The 21,931-nt window shown below is 42.4% G+C and overlaps 1 protein-coding gene across 5 annotated transcripts in view; it reads left to right on the top strand.

The window, feature by feature from the left end:
- LOC111252724 (N-acetylglucosamine transporter UNC93A-like) overlaps positions 1-21,931 on the top strand; it is an 86,282-nt gene that overhangs the window by 19,084 nt on the left and 45,267 nt on the right. For all 5 annotated transcript variants that reach the window (XM_022811047.2, XM_086992544.1, XM_086992545.1 and 2 more), the window contains 3 exons: positions 6,702-6,943; positions 15,740-15,986; positions 18,587-18,830. In XM_022811047.2, coding sequence (XP_022666782.1) covers positions 6,704-6,943; positions 15,740-15,986; positions 18,587-18,830 — 731 coding nt within the window. In that variant the 5' untranslated portion in view covers positions 6,702-6,703. The remainder of the gene's footprint in view (positions 1-6,701; positions 6,944-15,739; positions 15,987-18,586; positions 18,831-21,931) is intronic.

Genomic DNA, 21,931 nt, shown 5'->3' with positions numbered 1-21,931 from the left:
TCGGCTTGATAAGTCAATACGCTTTTGGCTTACGCTATTTAACAAGACTATTTCCATAGCCAACATCACAGCTAGTAAATGGACTGCGATGTGCAGTTCACTTGTATGAAGGCGAAGGCAAAACAAGATTAGCTGATAGAGCTGACCTTGGCAGGTATTTCCAGGGCTACTTAGAATCGGTAGTGAGGACTGCAAACGTACGAACTAGGAGCGACAGGGTTAGCCATCCAAGAATGCAGGGTCGCCGAAGGCGTTTACTGTACAGGTGCCAGTTGAGAAGAGAAAAGGCACCGAATGGAAGCTGATTTCCTACGTACCATGCGCTCATGGTCAGCGAGTTTGGGATAACAGAGACAACTACTGCAGCTATAAGAGCCGATTGGCCTGGCCATATTCTTATACTCCTGTCTTCTCCGGACTGGTGGAAGCAGGGCCAGCATGAGTAGCTATGGTGACCGTGATAGCGCCACCCGTGTATCGTGTGCGCCGACTACAGGGTGCTCCGGCCATGGAAGAAGTCAGCCATTTATGGTGGAGAGACTCGCTATCATTAATGAGCACGGTAACGATGCTGGCTGCCAATCTGCTGATTAGACAAAAGCAAACGCTGGCTGGCAAAGGATGAAGCAAGCGGTAATTCATGACAGCGAGCTTTCTGACGCCTCCCGTTGAGGCGAATTAGATAGGTAAATAGGGCAAAAGGCTAATAGAAGCTGAAGAACCTCGAGCGTCTGAGTTCCAAAGTGAAAACACCTCTGTTTCGGTGTAGACATCTTCTACGATCTAGAATGCGTTGGACAAAGCTGTACGCATTCTGATCTAGTCTCCGTAGACGCTTCCTTTTCAGCATGCATATATACGAACTTCACGAATGACAGCAACGGCTACACCACGCTATTTCATATCCAGGGCCGTAATGGTGCCATCTGATCATTTCTGGCCCACTTAAGCTTTGGTGACTCTTAAATCAATTTCCGAAACCTTAACATGAATAACCGCGGTGATGGACGAGCTACCTGGGTTTGGTTATTCCCTTGTCTACCGTTGCTTAAAAGCTTATCAAACTAGTTTAGCTATCTGGTACACAATACCAGTACGCGGATTAGGTCGGAGCATGTTATGCAGAAGCTGCTTCTACTGACCGTAAAATAACTCCCAATGTACCTAATAGGTTAGATTGTTATTGAGCTGTGTGACTTGGGGCGCGACAGAGTCGATTAGCGTAAAGAATCTGCACCCTTGTCGCTACAACAGCTGCTAAAGGAATTATTTGGGCACCAGATGGTAACGTCGGAAACGGACTAGTGAAGGAAATAGGAGCGATCAAAAGCAAGATGGCTATGCTGCCACGTGGCGCCCCAGCAGTTTATTAAAGAAAGGGTACAAAACGGAAGGCCATCGGGGTTGTCAAAGTTAAAGTAGTGTCTTTACCAACGAAATGAACAAACATGGGTCAATAAAAAAAATCAGTGTCTGTTATGTCTAACAACTATAAGAGCTGCGCTTGCAAGCATAAAGTGTTATTGTTGTCTAGAATAGAGTGGCTGGCCCATCATTGATGTTAATTGTATAAGGTCAAAGCAGCACGAGACAGAATGCCTTATCTGCGCAGGACAATGTCCTGGTATTTTCAGCGCAGATTAAAGGTTCCTGTTTAATCGTAAAGGGTATAATGGAAAAATAGGCCGGCTGCTGTTTCGTGAGTCAAATGGCAATTGTCCCGTCCAATGAATTCTAGCCCACTGTAACAAACTGTCTAGATGTATGTGTAGGAAATAAATGACCACGCTCCATCTGCATTTGACAGAACATGTATAAAGTCTAATACTTTTAATCTAGCTGAATTTCATTTGAGCCGTTGGGCCAGTTCTGGGCCACCGGCAAAGGCTATTCATCTGTGTGGGAAACAGATGTATTATGACTAATGTATCCATCACCGCTTTTTCATTGACACTATCAAAATGCTTACGGCCGCCAATGGCTTAGCGCTAACTTCGCAGACGCTTATCGTTAACACGCACAAAAAAAAACTATATATATGTTTTCAAACGTATATTTCAGCCATATTTGTTCCAGCTTTCTCCAAAACGACCTTTTAGATTTGGGAAAACATCCGTTCGTACTGCAACGCAATGAGATATGGTACCGTTTAAAACACGCTCGTGCGTACGATGCCACCTCGCATAAGATCATCATTGAAATCGGATTCGAGGCCGTCCGTATATAGCAACCATATAAGTCTGCATCTATGGAAATAGACACCTGTTCATTATCGTTAAATGTCGGGCATAGTTCTTTACTATTATAAGTTATTTATTTTGTGCGAATAAGTCTTTCAAATCACTTATTTTCCTGTGTAGCGGCGAGAACTCGTTCCCATTAAAAGGCCTTTTCCTTTCCTTTTTTTTGAACTTTTCCTCCAACAGATCTATTAAACGGCATAGTAATCACACAAGAATCTATTAACCTTAATAATAAGGCCTTGTTTGCTTCGGTTACTTTTATCTGCTTCATCCTTTATTTTTTCTGACTATTAATACTTAATGAAAGTGTTTGTCGACGCTGAGATTTTGTCGCGCGTACCTACGGCATTATTAAATTTACCACATTCCTCCTCCTCCATTCAGCATAATTTCCCTTTACTTGCAAATTGTATCCTTCGTGTTTCCATTGTCAAGCTACACGACACGACGGCCTCGTTATTATTGGGTTATTGAGGTAGCGAAATATCGTTGAAAACTTTCATTGCACTTATTGCAATCCATTCAGCTCTATCTGACACAGATAGCGAACCTAGAACGGGTCACCTCTGAAAGAGTAAGCGCACGGAAACATACGTGCGTCATGGCACTCTCTTACATCAGTGCGGTGGTTTTCGTGAAGCAAGTTTTTCAGCGTACTTGTTTGGTCAAGCATACCGCTATCATGTGCCGCTCGCCGTCAGAAGCCCTACAATCAAAGGTTTTTTTTCGAAGCTAATCCTTACTTTCAGTGCACTGCGTAGCGTTCTCTCACAGAACAGTATATTCATGACCAATTTTGTCCGTCTGTCTCGGCTTTGGGTGAGTGCATCAATTTGGTGGAAACTTGCGCAACCGGCCTCCTGCTGTCGTGGGAAGTCATGCGATGGGTCTGGCCCGTTGGGCTAGTGAGTTTCTTTGGTTCTTGTCGAGAGTTAGCCTCGTGTCCGCGAATGTTTTTTCTCAGCTATATAAGGACGCTGTACGAGGTTGGAAGACGTGCATCATATGAATAGGGAAATAGTTTGGCTTGTGTGCTTTCGCTATGTGCTTTTGCAGGTTATTGAGCCACAACGCTGACCTATCAATCGTGTTTCTGTTCAAAACCGATCAACTTATAGACTGAAATTATGATCTGTTAAGCAAAGATCAACAGTAAAGACACTGGTCTTTTCCTCTGTGCATCAAAACTAAGCTTTTTGCTTGACTCTGGGCCCATTAGATGTACGGCATCTTAATCATATACCTGGAGATTTTGAAAGAATTTTTGGCTGAATATATGATATATAAATATTTATATAAGACTATTTGTGTAAGAGTTACGAGACTCGTAATTGTACTTTACGTTTAAAAAGTTGTCTGCACACACATTTTAGGATATCTACTTTCTCCAAGAATCTAATTTTGCTAAAGCGGCTTCACTAGCGCTTTTTGGATACGGCGTCCGCACTTGAAGACACCGTTTAGCCTTAGCAAAGATATTCCGAAGATTAAGTAAAGTAAATTGAATTCAAATCTCTATTAAGACTATGCGACGAAATGGAACTCTAAATGCTCTGTCCATTTAAACGGCGCGTTCCCCGTGAACGTCAAAAGTCTTTTCCACATTAGACTAAGCGACCTTTGTAACAGGTAGCCTTTCAAACTGCAAAACAGGATAAATAATTTGTTTTTCTTTTAAAGAATCGCCAGGCAGCATTCACGATGAAAAAGCCATAGACCGTGCCTATCTTATCGGCAAGGCGAGTAACTGTATAATAAGATCATATGTTCCAAAATATCGTTAATGCCCAGGTCTAAATGTGTTTAAAACTTGATTACCTATTACAGTTTATTAGTAGAGGAACCGGTAACTTGAATTTTCTTTAGTAACTAGATCTGTGATTCGTGTTACTATTTGAGTGCCGATTTCGATTCCTACAATATTGCTAGAACTTCAGAATGTCCTTGCTTACAATAGTAGGAACTAAGATGGCGTGGGCTTATATGACGATATATTAACTGTGGAATAAGTGCTATTGATCTATTATATGCATATCGTATACGTATGAGTATCTTACAATTACTTGTTCCAGTATAGTTACTGCTCAGACGAAAAGTTTAGCCGATTACGAGTAAGGATAGGTTAACCGTGTTTTTATTGGGAATAGGCCAATATGCTTGCTATGGAACTGCGCCACGCTTGGCTCATTAATGTGCTACTTTTCCTAATTTTGTAGACGACTGTGGTCCTAGTAGTAATTGCACTAATTGCTGTAGTTCAGGTGGCCGGAAGCCATTGCGAAGCCAAATTTTCAAGTGGCTCTGCACCAGTGCGTGACGAGAAGCTCTACTTCCAATGGTCGCCCGTTCACACGTTGCTGTTACAGAAAGTAATATACATCATTCCAATTCGACAGCAGACATAGACACGATCACTTAAAATAGTGCAGTTCCATGTTTCTGATCCGCGTTTGGCGAGCATACTTTATTGTTCAGAATCGTCAGATGCGAGCTATCTAAAAATATTACATACGTTCACATTCAGTATTACTGTCAGCCCAACGCTACCGTCCTATAATTGGTCCTCTGCGATCTCTTTGTCAGCGCTATTAAGCCTGCAGCGGCAACCAAAATGCTTGAGGTCTTCATGTCACGTACTTAAAGCTGAAGAATCCGATACAACTATCGATATTACGATTTCTCAGATGCTTTCTTCAGCTCAATTCAGCCCAGTTCAACAGCGGTACGGCATACGCGTTCCGAAATGAAGCGATCATTTTTCGAAAAACTTCAACAACGCCAAACGTCAATTCTGCATTATGCATCCGTTATTGTTCGACGCAAAGTACTATCTCACACATATTCAGGGCCGTAATAGTCATCAGATGAAGAGCTTATCTTCGTAATTATGCAAAGAACTAATTAATCACACAGGGAAGTTGTTGAATAATTTCAAGTCGTTTGTTATTTGGCTTCGGAAAACACCCCTTATTGCGTTATGGTGATGCGACAGGCCGTCAACTGGCCTGCGTGTTCATGGAAAAAAACTTAGACTACGTAAATCAATACGTCGACAATAGCTTAATTATACCTATATGCCATAGAATATCGCCGTTTCCTTATTAATTCTGTAATACGTTATGGGGCTGAAACGATCCCACCAGCCGAATGGTCCGTTTCAGTAAACCTTATAGCAATTAACGAGTAAATACGTACGCTCAGTCATGTGTTGTCCTTAGAGCACACATGAAAATAACTAGGATCGACAATGGGAGAACCTGCATTGCTATCCTGGAAACGTTCAACGATCATACCTAAATGTAAGGACGTATCAGGTCAAACGGAGGTCATTCCGACTCTACTTTTGTTACCTTCTCTTGCCTACCCGCAGCTGTGCCTTGATATTAGGCCTTATAGTCAATGATTAACCTTTTTTTCACACACACACACACACACTTGAATGACACGACTTGACGTGACGGCGTAAAATGATTAGGCTGTCGCGTTTATACAGACCAGGCAATGCAGACTAGAAGAGCAAGTCCGCGCACAGATTTCAAGCCAGGCCGCCACCGCAGCTGCCGATAAATACGCCAGATTATGCCGAACGTGTGGAAGCAGTAAGGTCCGAAATGAACTTTTCACACCTTTGGCTGACGGTCTGCCATGGCGATGCCCTAATACTGATAACAGCAACGATCCTAAGGATCCATTTACTGACAGCTATAATAGTAGCTTAAACGAATTAATTAGCTTTATTGTTCTCAATGCCCCGTCTAGGTTTACAATTTATATAAAAATGCTATGTCAATTCGCCAGTTAATTCTAATGAATGGCTGCGTCGACTCGTATATAGAAATAAATTATTCTTCTTTTTGCCTAATTTTGGTCTTCCTTCTCTCCGCTTATCACCAGACATACGAAAGAAAACTTTGGCTTGACAGCACTTCTTAGGAGCGACTTCATAAACTCAATCGGGGACCAAAAAGCTTACTTACTTACTAAATGACGTTTCGATGGGCTGAAAGGAAACGTGAGCCTCAGTTTACTCGCCTTCGTTTTTTACTTCACTGCGCCCCCGAACGCCTTCTTCGAAATTTAGCAAATTATAACATTCAGCGGAACTTCACCCTGGAAGCAGGTTGGCATTAAGCATAGTATCGCTATGACTTTTTGAAATTGTATGAACAGTTCACTCGTATAGTAAATTTTTTGGCCGACTCTGATCGTTGAAGATGCGTTACATCATCGCGCGAATCAATTGCGGCACTTTGCCTTACCCTCCAGCTCATACGTAACGCAAAATGACATGCGCCGATAAGCCTGTCGCCGACTGTAATCAACCGTTATTAGTGATTAAATGCACGTTTTTTTTCTGTTTAGTCACATCAGTGCGCATCATCACTGAACTCACTGTGGTGATTCGTTTATTGGCCGACAACAATTTTCTTCGTTCGTTTTCGTTCTTGGCTGTTACAGATATGACCTCGGACGAGCAACGGCTGCTACAATATGCTAGTTCCCAAGGGCATCAGCATCAATACCGGGCAGTCGACGATCCAGGGGATGGCTTGATAGGCACCTCAAAGAGTATGGCCAGCATCGGAGATAACGATGATATGTCGTGTAGCGCAGTGAATGGGAGTGGTCATCATCTGGCCACACATAGAAAGTCACCTTTAGCTGGATGCTGCCGATTTCCTTCACACGCCTGCGTGCCGGTAAGCGATTACTCGTTGAATTTCAGGAGTGATCCTACAGCCCCAAGCAGACTGAATTCAATAGCATATGTCAACAGTGATGGATCATTTAGCAGAACGAAGAACATTTTATGACAACCAAATACTGTTGTTAGTTGATGGAAGATGACTGTTTACTTGGTTTCCGATTCCGAGGTTTACCTCTGGATAAGATCTGACAAATGTTCAACGACCTATCCTATGTGTGGGTATTGGTATGTAATAGTTGAATACGAGCAGTTGCGAGCAGAGTCAAGAGCGGTTGCCTGTTTTTGGCAGCACCTGATTCTGTATTAGGATCGTTTTTCAGCGTAAAAAAACATATAATGCTAACAATTAAAGGGCAAACTGCTTTGCTGTCGCAGCTATTGACAAAGTTGTTGTTTTATTATAACTTTAGATCGAGGCTAGGCGTGTTCAGCGATCAGCAGTGTAGAAAGGACGCATGTCTTATGGGGAACTGCTATAAAAGCTTACTTTCGGCAGGAAAAATCCTTTACCCATTAATCCGTTCGACCTTTACCGAACAAGCAAAACGCAACTATTGATTATCTGGGAGTATTTCGATGGAAGGTACTTGGCCGCTGGGGTTTTTCTATTCAACCACTGTTCACGTCGCTGAATTGAGAGGCAAGTTCAATATGACAGGCTACGAGGCTGAGAAAGTTTAGCATGGCGGCCCAAATGACTACAGGCCAATGCAGGAATTACAGTGATAGGGCTACGTTAATTCAGTCTGCGGAATTTTGAGCTGGCTGTGTCAAGCGATTTTCTAATATGAAATATTTTTAGAGCAGCTTTAGAGCTCGGCTTACGTAATAATTGAAATATATTTCTACTATTTACACGGACTACACACAATATTTGGCAAAAAAATGAACCAATTCATCGTAAAAATGTAGCACGCCTACCTGCACACTGTGCATTATCTGTTTGCATCACTTTGTGCTTAGGGCATTGCAGATCACGAGCTTCGCGGTTCGATCTATATCTACAAGATAACGAAAACGAACATTGGGAATGAAAAGACGTTAAGAAGGGGTCGCGATATTTGCATCTGAAAAAATACGCATTCACGCTACTGTTATATTTCCATACTGTTGCTCTCACGCCAACAATATTTACTCAATAATCAGATCAATTCATATATAAGCGGATAGACCTAAGCATAAGAGGATGAATAAAAATCCAGATTCAGTATAGCATAGCAGGCGTGGAGTGGTGACGGACGGGGTGGCGGTGAATAATAATTACGTAATGCGGGTCAAAGACACCGCGGCGTTAGACACTATAGTACAACTTCTTTCCAAGCTACTATCTTTGGACTGGCAGTTATCGTGGTCAGCGTTTCAGAGCGTCTCCGTATAGACCCGCTTGCTTAACAGTCGATGAGATCGATCTCCTTTCTCCGAAATACCTTTGCTCCAGTTTCGTTTCCCCCACAGCCAACGTCGCGCTCGTCCCGTATTCCTGCTCGTTTGTTGTTTGTTTCTCTGTCCTTCTCGATGAGAGGGATGTAGCAGTCCCTTTAACTTGCCGACGGCCAAAGCTTCGGTTCCTCCACGCACTGCATTAACTATGTATCTACGCTACTACGTGGCGAAACAATCTTAGACATTCGACGAATTTGGTCCTTTTGTATCTATGGTAGCGGCGCGAGGGGACCGATCTGCAATGTGGGCCTGTCTATGCTACATGACTGACGCGACAAACATTCGGGCGTTCGCTCCAACGACGTCCACTAGAAGCCATTCCGTCACTTTCACAAGGAAAACACGTACACACATATAAAAAGTCCTTTGCCAAACCCGAGACGCCTCTCAGATATGTGTGGGGAGGTTTGAAGCAATTTTCGCCTAAATCCCTGACTACCGATAGTCGAGCGAGACCAGCCACTACAAGCCCTAGCGGCTTGAAAGTTTACCCCAGCCTTATCGGTTGTGAGACTCAAGATTTTTGCAGGACATCCAAGAGGCAAGGAGTTGGCACGTTGTGCTCGAAACGGAAAACTTAAAGAGAGACCATGCTTCCCGTTTTCAAAGGCTGAAGAGACGACTTAGTCAAGGAACGAAAGGTAACTGAAGGCAACTATAGCACAGCGGCGAAAGCCAACTGATCGTCGACGAGTGCACTCTGGGTGCGAGTGTTACCTACGAAGAAGGGCTGGGTTGAGTAAGCCGAAAAATCCACAGTGGCAGAAACGGCATCAGGGTATTGCCGCGGGAGAGTACATCGAGGTGACTTGCTTGGATTGAACGACAGTATACTGGGTGTGAAGGACTTCAAAACAGCAGCCAAGAAGATTCAACCATACAGAACCTCCTCAGTTACTACGAAGACGAAGCTTCGTGTGTATATTAGAGGAGTCTGTAGGTGTTATGCGAGTGTGAGAGAGCGACTTAGCTAATTCTGACTTTGCTTGCAGAAACCTGATGCAGCTATCGTGAGCACGAAGACCAGGACTTTTCCACGACAGATACTCTGCTAATTTCTTAAGATCCACCTATATTTCCATTCGGCACCCAACTTCCCGGGAGAGTGTACCGTAACCATACACAATACACACAACTTCGCCCCATTATATACACTAGCACAATACGTATTCTATTCTAGAATACTTGTAATGATTCTAGAAACAAGCTCTGCGATTCGTTATGGTATGATAGAAACGGGATAGGTTTTTTGAAAGCAGCCGTTCCATTAAGCCTGATCAGCTATAATCTTCACTCCCAACTTCTGCTCTGCAAGTTGGTTCAGGGCAGGAGGCTTACGAGCAGCTCCTTTGAATCCCATTTCATCAAACGGAGGGACGATCAAACGTGGCCATTACACTAGTACCAGCGAGATACGGTGGCGAAAATACCCGTCGGTCGCTGCTGACGACTGGATATTTCTTCGACACGTCATAAGATGGAGTTACCAAAGTCATTACATAACGGCACGATTCATCCATAAGACGTGCTTCACTAGCTATTCTATAGCTACGGCGATCAAGGTATAAAGTGCTAGAAGGAGCTATTACGATCAGGTTCAACGCAACAAGATGTGGCGAAAATGTGATCTCATCAGCACAATGCGTATGGACACGATCAGGCTGAGTGGAACACCGCAGTCCTAAGCTTATCTCAGATAGATTTTTTGAGTTTCCCATCGATAATGGACGTACTGGCTGTGGAACATATTTACGTCTTGCGTTTTTACGGTACGATGGCAAACAGTGTCACATGCCTCTTATGATAGTCATATCGTATCATCTATAGATAGCCACTTTGCATAGGTTAATAGGAAGATGTGTAACGATGATAACGAAAAAAAAAAACTTTTACTTAAAAAGTATTGCTTTTCACTATGTAACGGTAGATTGGACTCTATGCTACCAAGGAATTAGTTTGAGTTTTCCTCAAAAAAGCTCAGCCAAGAACGATTCGTGAGTCATGCGTTCATCGATTAGGTCAGAATGTCCTAGCGTATTCTGTTTGTTAGCGCAGATTTTAGCTGTTCTCTAACTAAGCTACAGTGTCGTCGTTAACGTTCGGGCACTTGAAAAAACCCTCTTCATCATTTACCTAACCTATATCGATAACGAGTTCTGATTCCCGACTCATTTAGTCATAGCTTCAGCCGCGCTTGGTCATAAGAGCAACACGTTTTCATCAAATTTTCCGCTGTCTATTTAAATAAGCGGCCTTCCCATAATTTAAATCATAGCTTTTCATCAAGCTATGATGGCTACTTATAAAAGTTGAAAACCTCCATCGTGCTTTTTCTTTTTGGGTGTGCGCACAGAAGAGCCAGCACTGAATCCGTGTACTGTTTCCTCTTTCTGTATAAATGACTAACGCGGATTAATTCATCATCGCGCCCGCCGCCTAATGCTATGTTTTTATCTTCTGCAGTAGCCGTACCAACCGGATGCGCGCATTTCTTGTCGTTGTCGTCGTCGTTTCCTTCGCTTTCTTTCGCTTTTTACCTCAGTCGTTCCACAAGTCAAATTCCTCAGATTCCCTCGTTTAGTCGTCTAGACATCATAGGAATGGCTTTCTCAAACAGGAATTAGGAGAATAACGTTTAGTAGGCCACAACACGATAGAGCTAACAAACGTCAAAGTGGGAGAAGAAAACAGAGATAAGTAATGTTATGAGAGGGTAGGATTAGTGCGTGCACCGATATTATCGGTAATTCGTCATAGTAGAAGCCCCTAGCAGGGGTTCACAGCTGGTTGAATTTTCGCCATTGGCTGGCAGTCAATATTCGTTGCACAGCTTCGTCTGATGGCGTTAAGCTGTGTCAGGCGCATGATTTGCTATGCGGTGGCGGAGTGAAAAAAGTTGGGGGCCATTCTTATGGTTTCCACCTATGTATCCGTGCTCGTGTCTGAGGTCATGAATGACACGACACAACCTTTCGTTCAACGCGGCAAAAGCGACAAAATGGAACCATCGTCGTCATCCCCATCTCCGCTACCTGCGCAGCTTCGTCTGCTATGGCTTCCCTCCATCAACGCGAAATTGGCGACGAATGCCTTTTCTGCACGAACCTCTAGTATCTAATGGTGCAGCAAGGCTTCACGGCTAGTACGGTCTCATGCTACTGGTAAACCCAGCCCATATTTGGGCTGCTTAAGCCCAAACTACAAAAGCTTTCCGAGATTCTCTGCAGCTCCAAATTTCTCCTGGAAATCTGTCCCCCTTTTCTTACTTTGCTCGTTCCCATCGTCTCTTCTGTATGTCTGTTCATGCCAAGACTTCGCTGCTCAACGAAGAGGATTCGGGGCGCCGCCGCTTAGCCTGAGTTCGATCGGTCGACCGATGAAATTTCGGATACTTCCCGTTATTGCGGCTATGCGCCAAGCTGTGCAGGCCAAATTTGCTTGGCAATGGCGGACTGCCGCTTGTCTCCCGGAGCCTAGATGTACACGCATATACGCACGACTTAGCAGACACAACACCAGTTAAACGGGAAATACAAAGGCAGAAAAGGGGGTGCTAGTACGATCAAGCATAAAGGCTTGCCTTCTAGAGCCTGACCACATATGCATATACATACATTCAATCAACTACTACGCCAGCTAAAGGAGAAATAAAGGGGAGGGGAGCAGCGTGAGCAAGCAGTAAACTTTTCAGTTGCCTCATAGTAGTGCAGCATTATGCATTCTGCAGAATTGGCGGATGAAGCTGCTAGTCCCTAACGGATGTCTAGTCGCACTACGTGCGCCAACGAGGCTGTATCAGCATTAGATAGAAGCAGCTGGATGATGTCCTCGTTTCGCTTGCTCTTAGCCTCGACAACGAGGAGGAAACCCGATCGGTGTCAAACACCAATAGCAATAGTGGTGACGGGGTAGCGAAAATTCCTCGCCCCGAAGGTTTACCACCAACGCCACATTGCTTCTATATAATCCTTAGCACCGAATCGAAAACATGCTGTCTTGAGGAGCTGCGAAGGGTGAGCACCGTAGAAATAGAGGAGAACAAAACGAACGGGAGAGATGAGTCTCAAGGCTGACGATTATCAAACAAAATAGCGGCTATAGTCGTGTGTCAAGTCATATCTTGCCTACCTGCTTAAGGACTTCGAATAACATTTGCTAGGTACATAGACGAGTAACTCTTTTTGAAGTAGTTGTTTATTTATTGAAAATAATACTAACTGAAGGTAGTTGATCAGGCTCTTTTCACGTTAACTTCACTGAAACAATGTAGCTCGAAACTGGAAACGATACCTCTAACACTCGTGACATATAGTACACGACACCTGCAACAATCTGAAGAAATCTTTTTATTGCTAGCTTCTGCTCAGCGACGTGTATCGTTGTCGCGTATTTACGGCGTTGAGCCGAGCCAGTCGTTCCGCATTGTTGCGCTCATTGATTGAGTTGACTATTTATTAACAGCTTGAATGTATGATCATTTTGATGTTACTGCAAGTACTAATACCCAGATGTGCCATTGTCGAACGCCACTTAGAAAACCATCCTGTAAACAATGCGTCCCGCTTTAGCATTGATGCGTATCAGCTGAACCTACGTATCTATCTGCGAAAGCTCCTATTCGGCGGAGCGGGACGCCCCCGGGGCAAAACATAGACGGTCGCCATAATTATGTCCGACATTGCGTGTACGCGTGTTTAGATACGAACTTGCGTGCTCATTGACATCACGAGCGTTCCAATACGACGAAACGCTGAGTTAAGTAGCGAGTCGAACTTGGAACGATAAAATGACGCGTAGAGCTTGACACTCGTAAACTGTTGAACGACCGCAACCGTAACAAATTTTAGTTATTGGCAAGCTCACATTGGCACAGGCTTCAAAATTACTACGAGCAGAGCATTAAGTGTCAGTAGGACTCTTGAAATTGGATGATACGAGACATATTGGTGGACGAGGAGTTTCCTGAGTGACGGACGACAAAGGGCCACAATTGTTGGCGGGCATATCCTCCGAGGTTTGGCCACGTTGTCCAGCAGCAACTGACGATGCCGACAGAACGACTAGCGAGATTTTTGTTAACAGCATCACGTACTGGATGTGATCTATGGGCAGCTTCGTAATAAATCCATGCATATTACCTTCCAGACCAGAAAATGCCATGAAGAGACGACGGATTACAAAATGATTTTTATCATTTATATCAACATCTACCGTGAAATTACAAATGCATTGGATATAAAAAGTGATAAAGGATGCAATTGAACGAATGCGTACGTAAAGCTATTGATTTTTTGCTTCTGTATAAAAAGTCTGAGGACTTTCATGAACTTCGATAGAACTCTTACCTTCATTTTTTATAGCTGGCTTATATCTGCCTTTAGGTATCCTGGGATCTGCGGCCAAATACTTCAAGGATTGACGCGATGCCGCATGTTTGACATTAACACTATATTTACTTTACTCAATTACGAATAGTTAATATGCACACCCTGATTTAAATGAATACAAGCTTGAGCTGTATCCCTAGGTTTACCTAATAAGTCCTCCTACATGACGTCCATATGAGGCAAAAACCATATAGCTATTTTTGTCTTCATTGCCTCAAATTCTGACGAATCGGAAGCGCATAAAGGAAGTATTCAATTGGGCGTATGTTTACTCCAGAGTAGATTACTCTCGCCTGCTGGCAATTTCTGTTAACGACATAGAAAACGGTCTGCATGATCACCGCACCGATAAGTTACAAAAGCCTTATAACCGTTGCACCTATAACCCGCATGCAAGTTGCGCAAAGGTATACAAAGCGTAGGAAATGCTTAGAAAAAATTAAATTAATCTACCCAATTTTAAATAATAAATAAATCTGTTATATTCTATTTTTGTTTCTGAGCATATACAAATGGGACACAGTTGAGTCACTGTACACATTTTGTGACCATTGTTAAGGACGCACTACACTCATGTATGAAAACATCGATATACGTAGATTGCCAACGTTATTCACTGTTTTTTTCACTGAAAATTCAACAGGCCGCATAAAACGTGCCTAATTGTGCGACATCATTAGTCTGCGGCGTCCTTTCTTGCCTGAAAATTCAGGTTCTTTTCGCGACCATATGAATCGCTTCAGACGTTGTTACTTTACATATCCATCATCATTGAAACCCTCCGCACTCAGAGGTATTGATGCGTTAAAGCAGTGGCTCTTTCTGTGCTGAGTATGCTTGTGCGTATACGTGTGTATATGCTCGATCCAGGTGGGCCTGACGTATGTTTGCCTGACGTATATCTACAGCCATCTCTCTGGCCATTTGGACGAACCTGTAACGAAGCAGATGATTGCAAGTCGCTCGACCTAGGAGTAAGCAAGGATGCTAGTTACTCAAAAGTTCTGAGAAAACTTTTGAGGCAACATTAGTTTAGCTAACTGACTAACTACAACGAACCGCGCTCTACCATTTAGCATCTGCGGTGCATTTCGCCTTTAGCGGGCACCGCAGGCGCATTCCATTGAACGAAGCAAGCGATCGCCGGCCGGATTCTCGTTGCAAGCTTTCACAGCGTGAAGTGTGGAAACGCCGCGCGACTTCACCCGAGCGCGAGTGTCAATACTACCACGATTGCCGCTATCGCCGCAGACTGCGCTTTCGTCTTCGTCAGCGAAGAAGACGTATTGTTTGTATGGGCAGATTGCAGACGAAACGTTTCGGGAGTGCAAGACGCGGGGTGACCACGCCATCCCTCCTGTTGCGTCCTGCATTAGCTGTGATAACAAATCAATGGCTCTGCTCAAGCAGTCATCTTTTTGCCAAGATTAACTTAACGGTACAGGCTACTGGTGCAGCAGCTGTCACCGTTGTTGACCGATTTACAAATAGTAGGGGAGCTACTGGCCAAGTGTTCTTCTAAACGCTCGTCTAGCACGGTTCAAATCATCCGAGGAAAAAATGCTACTAGTGCAAGCCCGAGTTTGATAATCAAGCGATGCGTCAGAGCAAATAATCTCGGAAGGTTTATATAGACGCATATATTTGCATCTGATATAGTGCAGATGTTTGTACAATCCAGTATGCCTTCGTAAATCCTGAAAAACGAGCTTTGTACGTTGGGACAGCTTGTGTTAGCTAGCATCAATCCATCAGGATGAGCAAAATATTTTCACAATTAAATCTTGTCTACTATTATAAATACTATTAATAATATCAATGCGCTAGTGTCGGATGAAAATTATTGCTAGCACTGCAGTCGCAACTATACATACGTATAGTGATGTATCATATTTGTCTCACTATTTTATGCAGAGATACTGACCATTTTGTCCGATTTATTATCTGATCCGTTTCAGAGCACATCGCGAGCAGGTAGCATCTGTGCGACTTTGGAGAAAACGGCTTCAAACAGCCCAACGACAGCAGGGATTGTAATGGGCGGCGAAGTAACACCCCGTCATTGTCGTAAACTCAGTCCGGTGTACATTGAACGGGTCGTGCTTAAGAGTGTGCTTTTGCTTGGCTTGGCATTCACATGTGTTCTAGCTCCTTTCTATTGTCTTCATTATATCCAGACACCGCTATTCATCGAAACGGGTTTAGGTGGGTGAACTATGTACAGATATTGACGATTTACGTAAACTGTGCAAGGAAAACTTATGCTGTATTACCCTGTACATGTCCTACGTATTCACGTAACGATACACGACAACCGTCTGTATGAACTCGGATCGCTTAGACATTTTTCCATTTAGATATAACATTATAGATAGCTACGATGCACAGCAATTTGGTACTAAATAATTTGAGGGATTTGATAGTTTCGTATGCTGCGATGTGAAATCAGTCGGTATGTTTTTTGATTGGAGGATGATAGTGTAGTAAATTAACATGACCTGACAAATTATAAATCATTGTAAGTAGGTCCTTGCAGAAGTTGATGGGTCTATGGAGCTAGCAGCACACGCCCTTTGTATTTAGGCATGATTTCGACCCATTGAAAATATTACGTTGTCTCCGCTCTATTATCACTTACTAAAAGCCTAATTGTGTAACATATCACATAGTAGCGATAGGATTAACTAGCTAACGAATATCATTTGGCTTTATCATTATAATAATATTATTTAGATATAAAGGAACGTGACGGGCGACCTCTTTTATTTAGCAAGGAAACCTCGATTTAAAGTTTTAATATTACTTTCTATACATACATATATATATATATTCGAAATGTTCTTTCTCGCGATGGGATTTCGTTCAGGTGCCAACATTCAGAGCACGAACAATCCGAGACAGCTGACTTACATTCTATAGAACTATTAATTAAACGACAAAGAAGTAGCAATAGTGGCTCGTTTTTCTAAAAACTTCGCCGGCTCTTGCTTTTGACAAAAGTCATTACATTATGGTAAATTACATGACCACCCCGAATGCTATCTAGGCCAGGGTGAGGTTGGACTACATGGGCCACCACATTTCGAGCCTGGGTTCTGTCAGTATCTATTCTGCCGAGAAACTGAACGAAGTAAGTGGCCTGAGAGCATGATTCAGCTAAGCACAAATGCGAATATGGGTGTACAAGTTGACGCATTATAGTTTTATATTCACCATATAACAAATCGTTGTTTAAGACGATTTTCCACGATTTTATTGGAATAGCGCGCTGGTCGGGCAGAACAATACTATCGACATATGCATGACATCGCAAACAATCACGACTACGTATCAACAGAAGTGGTAAAATGGAGTTTACCAATTTAAAGTACTAATCAACCGAAGTTTGTCAGGTTCACTCGACTGCGGAAGCAGTAATGAGGGACGGAAACAGCTCGAGATTCAGTAGCGGCACAAAGACATGAGCTATGAAATATATCTTTTAGACAAATCTGTTACGCAAATGCCCACTGCAACGGTATACTTTAGAAGATGCGCACGCATGCTTTGCGTGCAGGGAGCGTGCACCGTACACCCCAGATGTTTCCTATCTTTTTGCGTTAGTATTATCCTATCTTATTGTCGGCCCTAAAATATGGCTCTGCTAATAGCGATAGCTACAAGGACACATACCAACTAATACTAAATAACTAGCTACATCCCTTAGCGCAATTAAGCTCCGTATGATTAACCAACATAAAAATATCGCTTGGAGGCTTGGGCTGTGCCTTGTGCTTTACGCAGGACCCTCTTTATGGACGCAGGTCATTGTAGACGGTATGTAAGTTGTTGGTTCCGAGTTCTGCTTTCTATTTAAATAGGCAGACAGAGAACCTATTAACCTTCGGTATATAATACGACCACAGAGGGCGAGGCGCTTCGTTTCGCTTTTGTGAAGTGTGACATCTACAAGAGGCGCTTCATCTTTGCAAAAGGCGTCGCAGAGGTCAACGTGATCCCTCTCGTTTACAACTGACGCTTTATAGCCAAGCCCAATGAGCAGTTATCGACCAGCAGTGCTCATGATGGTACGATACTCGAACAATCTAAAAGCAGCTTGAAGAAAGCCTCGGTGTGCGAGGGAAAAAGTGACTGACGCTGCAGTTTTGTACATCCGTATACAAACGTATATATATATATATATATATATAGTATATTTTCAGCATTGGCTCGACAAGCTATCGAATAGCTAGCTATAAAGCGAAAACCCAAAACGAAAATTGATCATGTTGAAGTCGACAAGCCAGCTAGTCCGGTAGAGACACCTGTGGTATTACTCACCATTTAGTTCCGTAAGTCAAGTACGGCTTTCGGAGTACAAATGGTGGAATTTAGTTAATTACGATTAATTAAAGAGAGCACGCCTTTAAGCTAGTAAAATGTTTCCTTATACGTACGCGTACTGCCATGAACTTCAGTGTCTCATATGTAACAGTCATTGACATCTTGCAGTAACGAATTGGATAATATGTTGACTATTTTCGAGTCTATACGAGAAAGAAAACAGCATTTGATCGGTTTGGCCATACTAGAGTTTTACTTTTCAACCGAAGTTCCTATCCCTGAATGTCGTAACATGTACACCGCAGCTTCTGACGCTTAGTACCATGTGCAGCCCCTCGTACAAACACCATGAACGAATACGTTCTGCAAATCCGCTATATACGTGAACATAGCAGGTTAGCTGCATTGTGTTCGTCATTGTTCTTGTTGTTGTTACTAACGACAGAATGAACTTTTTTTTTGTTGATCTTTACTTGGAGCAGGTACAACCAGTTTAGCTCTGTTGTATGGTACGGGAGCCTTGTCCTGCTGGTACGCGCCGGCATTTGTACAACACCTCTCGCCTTCGTGGGCTATCGTTGTCTCATTCGTGACGCAAGCGGTTTACGTGTCGACATTCTTTTATCCGAAATCCTTCACACTGTTCCCGTCTGCCGTGCTAGCCGGCTCTACGCTTGGACCCCTGTTTTCGGCGCAGACGTCGTTTTTGATGCATCTCGTTTCCAGGTTAGTAGGAAATGACACTGAAGTATAACATGCTAATTGCTTTATCAGGCCATCCCAGAGACGGTGGTAACGGCTGGACAATGGATGTGTCTGCAGCAATAACTGTTCTCAAATAGACGTGACTAAATATAGCTAGGAGAAAGCGGGGCCTCTGTAGCTTTATAAAGCAAAATAATCAATAAAACGAAAGCAAGCCCAGCTTAATATTCTTATCTTACTATTCTATACTTCGTTACGAAATTAATATGGGTACTATATACCTACGGTTCCAATTTTAACTTGCATAAAAGCTTTTTACTGGAAATGACGTGTCTGAGAAACATTGGGTCTGGGTAACAAACAAAGATGAAATCTGTCTAAACATTCTAACGCTGCTGAGCGTTCTTGCTACCAAATACCGTGTAGTCCCGCTGCTACTTTGTAGCCCATTAACGACAAAATAGAAGTTGCATATATACAAATATCATATATATAATCGGTTACCGGTGGCTAACTGAAGGAGTAAGTTTTCTAATTTAAAAAAAGAGACACATGCAGAGGCATGCATTCCTTCTTCTCTCTCATTTCACCCTTTGCTGTTCCGACGAGAAAGCGTGTAAAATCATTGAAGACGGTAATGCTTTCACGTTTAATTATAAAAACCGAAGCTTGTATTTGCTGTTTTCTTTTTGTAGAACCGGAAATCTATAGGTATTCAGCATTAAGAAAGTTGAATTTCATCAAAGAAACATTTACATTCACAGACGTTGTTTGAAGTGGGGCTTGAATGGCAGACGGTAAAACTTGAAACATTTAAAAGTGTACATCCACGAGGTCGTATGATCATTCATTCTCAATACAATAAATCATTTCTCAACTCAATAAAACTTAACAAAGTCGATAAATTTCGTAAGTTAATATTTACGACCCTCTATTAACCTAACTACTAATTAATGCCCACTATTAATTCTAATCAGATCGCGAAGCAGCTAAATTTGGCTTCAAGCTGTCCTCTTCAAATGGTTTAATAACGAACCGAAAAGGTCTTTTGTGGGACTTCGGATCATTGGATCATGATTAAGGAAACGTCTAAAACGACTTTTCTTTCACTGAGGGTAAGCTAGATCATGGCTCTGCTTATCGTTATCGAGATATAGAAATGACAGTCATAGAATTTCATTTTAGAAGATAAAGGATATAGAGAAGCACTTCGTGTTCAAATCTTTGTGGGAGGAACTTGCATATGGCGTAGGTACTTTGAACTAGCTAAACATGGCAACAGATGCCAAGACAAGCTATCGGATAATGAAATGCAAGTGTTGAAAAAAACCTTTCAAAAATGAGCCATCATTATAGAGTGTTATATACAATCTAACACTTGTAAAATAGCTTTTCAATAATATCAACTTTAGCCACCTTTGTGAAGAACTTTAACCCGACCAGATTTTTTTCGCCACTGTGCAAGACAATGTTAGCCATGGCTAAGGATCAACTGGGATCAAAGAAGCTGTTTGCTCACCAGAATCTTTACTAAAAGGCGCCAAAGAAGACATTGAGAAGGTCCCACAACCGAGGATAGAACACATTATCGAGAAGAGTGGAGCGACAGCCTACGTGCAGGCGGCTCAATCGACCATCGTGTTTTTATACCTTTAGTAAAAAATAACATTCTGCTATTCAGCATAGGTGTGGTAGTGTGCGGCAAATATACCTTAGAGCTGAATCTCGATTTACCCATATAGAGACATTCTTTAAGCAAACAAGAGCCCGAGACATTTTGACGTTTAGGTCGTTTAGCTAGTAAACTTTTGGCACTATTTGCCAAAGACCTATGAAGTGAACTTAATTTGCAAGTTCAGTTAATGATATACTGTTTACGTACAATTGTGTCGGTATCTGCCCATTGTCGCTGTGGAAAATCATATGTTTATTGCATAGCTCACGGGTATTATAATGTAAAGACTGAAAAGCAATGTCGCATAGAGAACATTTTGTTTTTTATATTTTCCGAGACGGGACGTGCGGGCGCATCCGTAAATCTTTTTGCAAGAAATAAAGCGAAAGCTCTATGGACTATGTATTTCAAATCGTTTCTACGCATGTATGACAGAACTGATGATAATGAAGTACCGTATAAACATTACTCAAGAAGTACCTGAAAGCTTTCCTTGAGCGTCATGAGCCTTCTAGATAATTTGTAGATCAAGATCCTATTGTACAAGCCGACGTTGATGAATGGCGCTCTCATAAACTTCAAAATGGTGCTATATTTTCATGTCTAATTAAAATATTTAAAAGCGCCGAACCTGTATAAAAATGCGAGGTATTAAAACCGTTACCAGCAGACACACTATAATTCTGTGCATTTATCGCCTGGGATTCAGGTTTAGGTTTTTCTGCGAAAAAAAAACACCCCTTCAGAGTAGATAATGTGTTACTCTGTAAGGCCATACACCCAGCGGCCGTTAGTAGCCTTAAAGGTTTTGTCGATGAAAAACATAATAGCTCAAAGGCTATGTCGAACAATCGAGAAATTCGCGCACTCCCGTTTATAGAATTTCCGATACGTTATTCCTATTTGGGTTTATATCAGACGCTTTTTCAGGGACAGACGTTTTTGAGGACGAGTCTAGAAATGCTTATAGCTAGGAAAAACTAATTCTGGACCATCGCTAGACATATTTTCAGGAAAATCATTCTCAGCTCTATATTAAAATTTTGCCGAAATAGACAAAGAAAACGGACTGTCGTTACAAAGAGTTTTTATCTTGATTGAAGAACGCTTTATCTGAAGAAAGAACGCTAAGTGTTAAAACTATTACAGTTATACTCTAGACAGATTGGACCGTTTACTACATTATGAGTTTACCGTGATATCAAGCGGAACATTCAAACCATTTACTGCCGTTTCTTTCCATGAACCGTATTTCTCTAGATCATATCTATACTGGTTTCCGAGAGAGATCAGCAAACAAGCAGAAGTGATCTGAGGACTTCAAATAATTTTTTTCCTAAGTGATACAAGCTAGGCGAACGTTTACGCGTTCCACGCTCCATATAGCATTGACGGTCCTGACTAAGAACCTTTCCAATTGATTTACAGAAGGCAGCTACGTCTTGAT

Source organism: Varroa destructor, unplaced genomic scaffold, assembly GCF_002443255.2.
Source record: "Varroa destructor unplaced genomic scaffold, Vdes_3.0 BEIS01000006.1, whole genome shotgun sequence".
Taxonomy (NCBI): domain Eukaryota; kingdom Metazoa; phylum Arthropoda; class Arachnida; order Mesostigmata; family Varroidae; genus Varroa; species Varroa destructor.
This window is presented reverse-complemented; position numbering and strand designations above follow the sequence as displayed.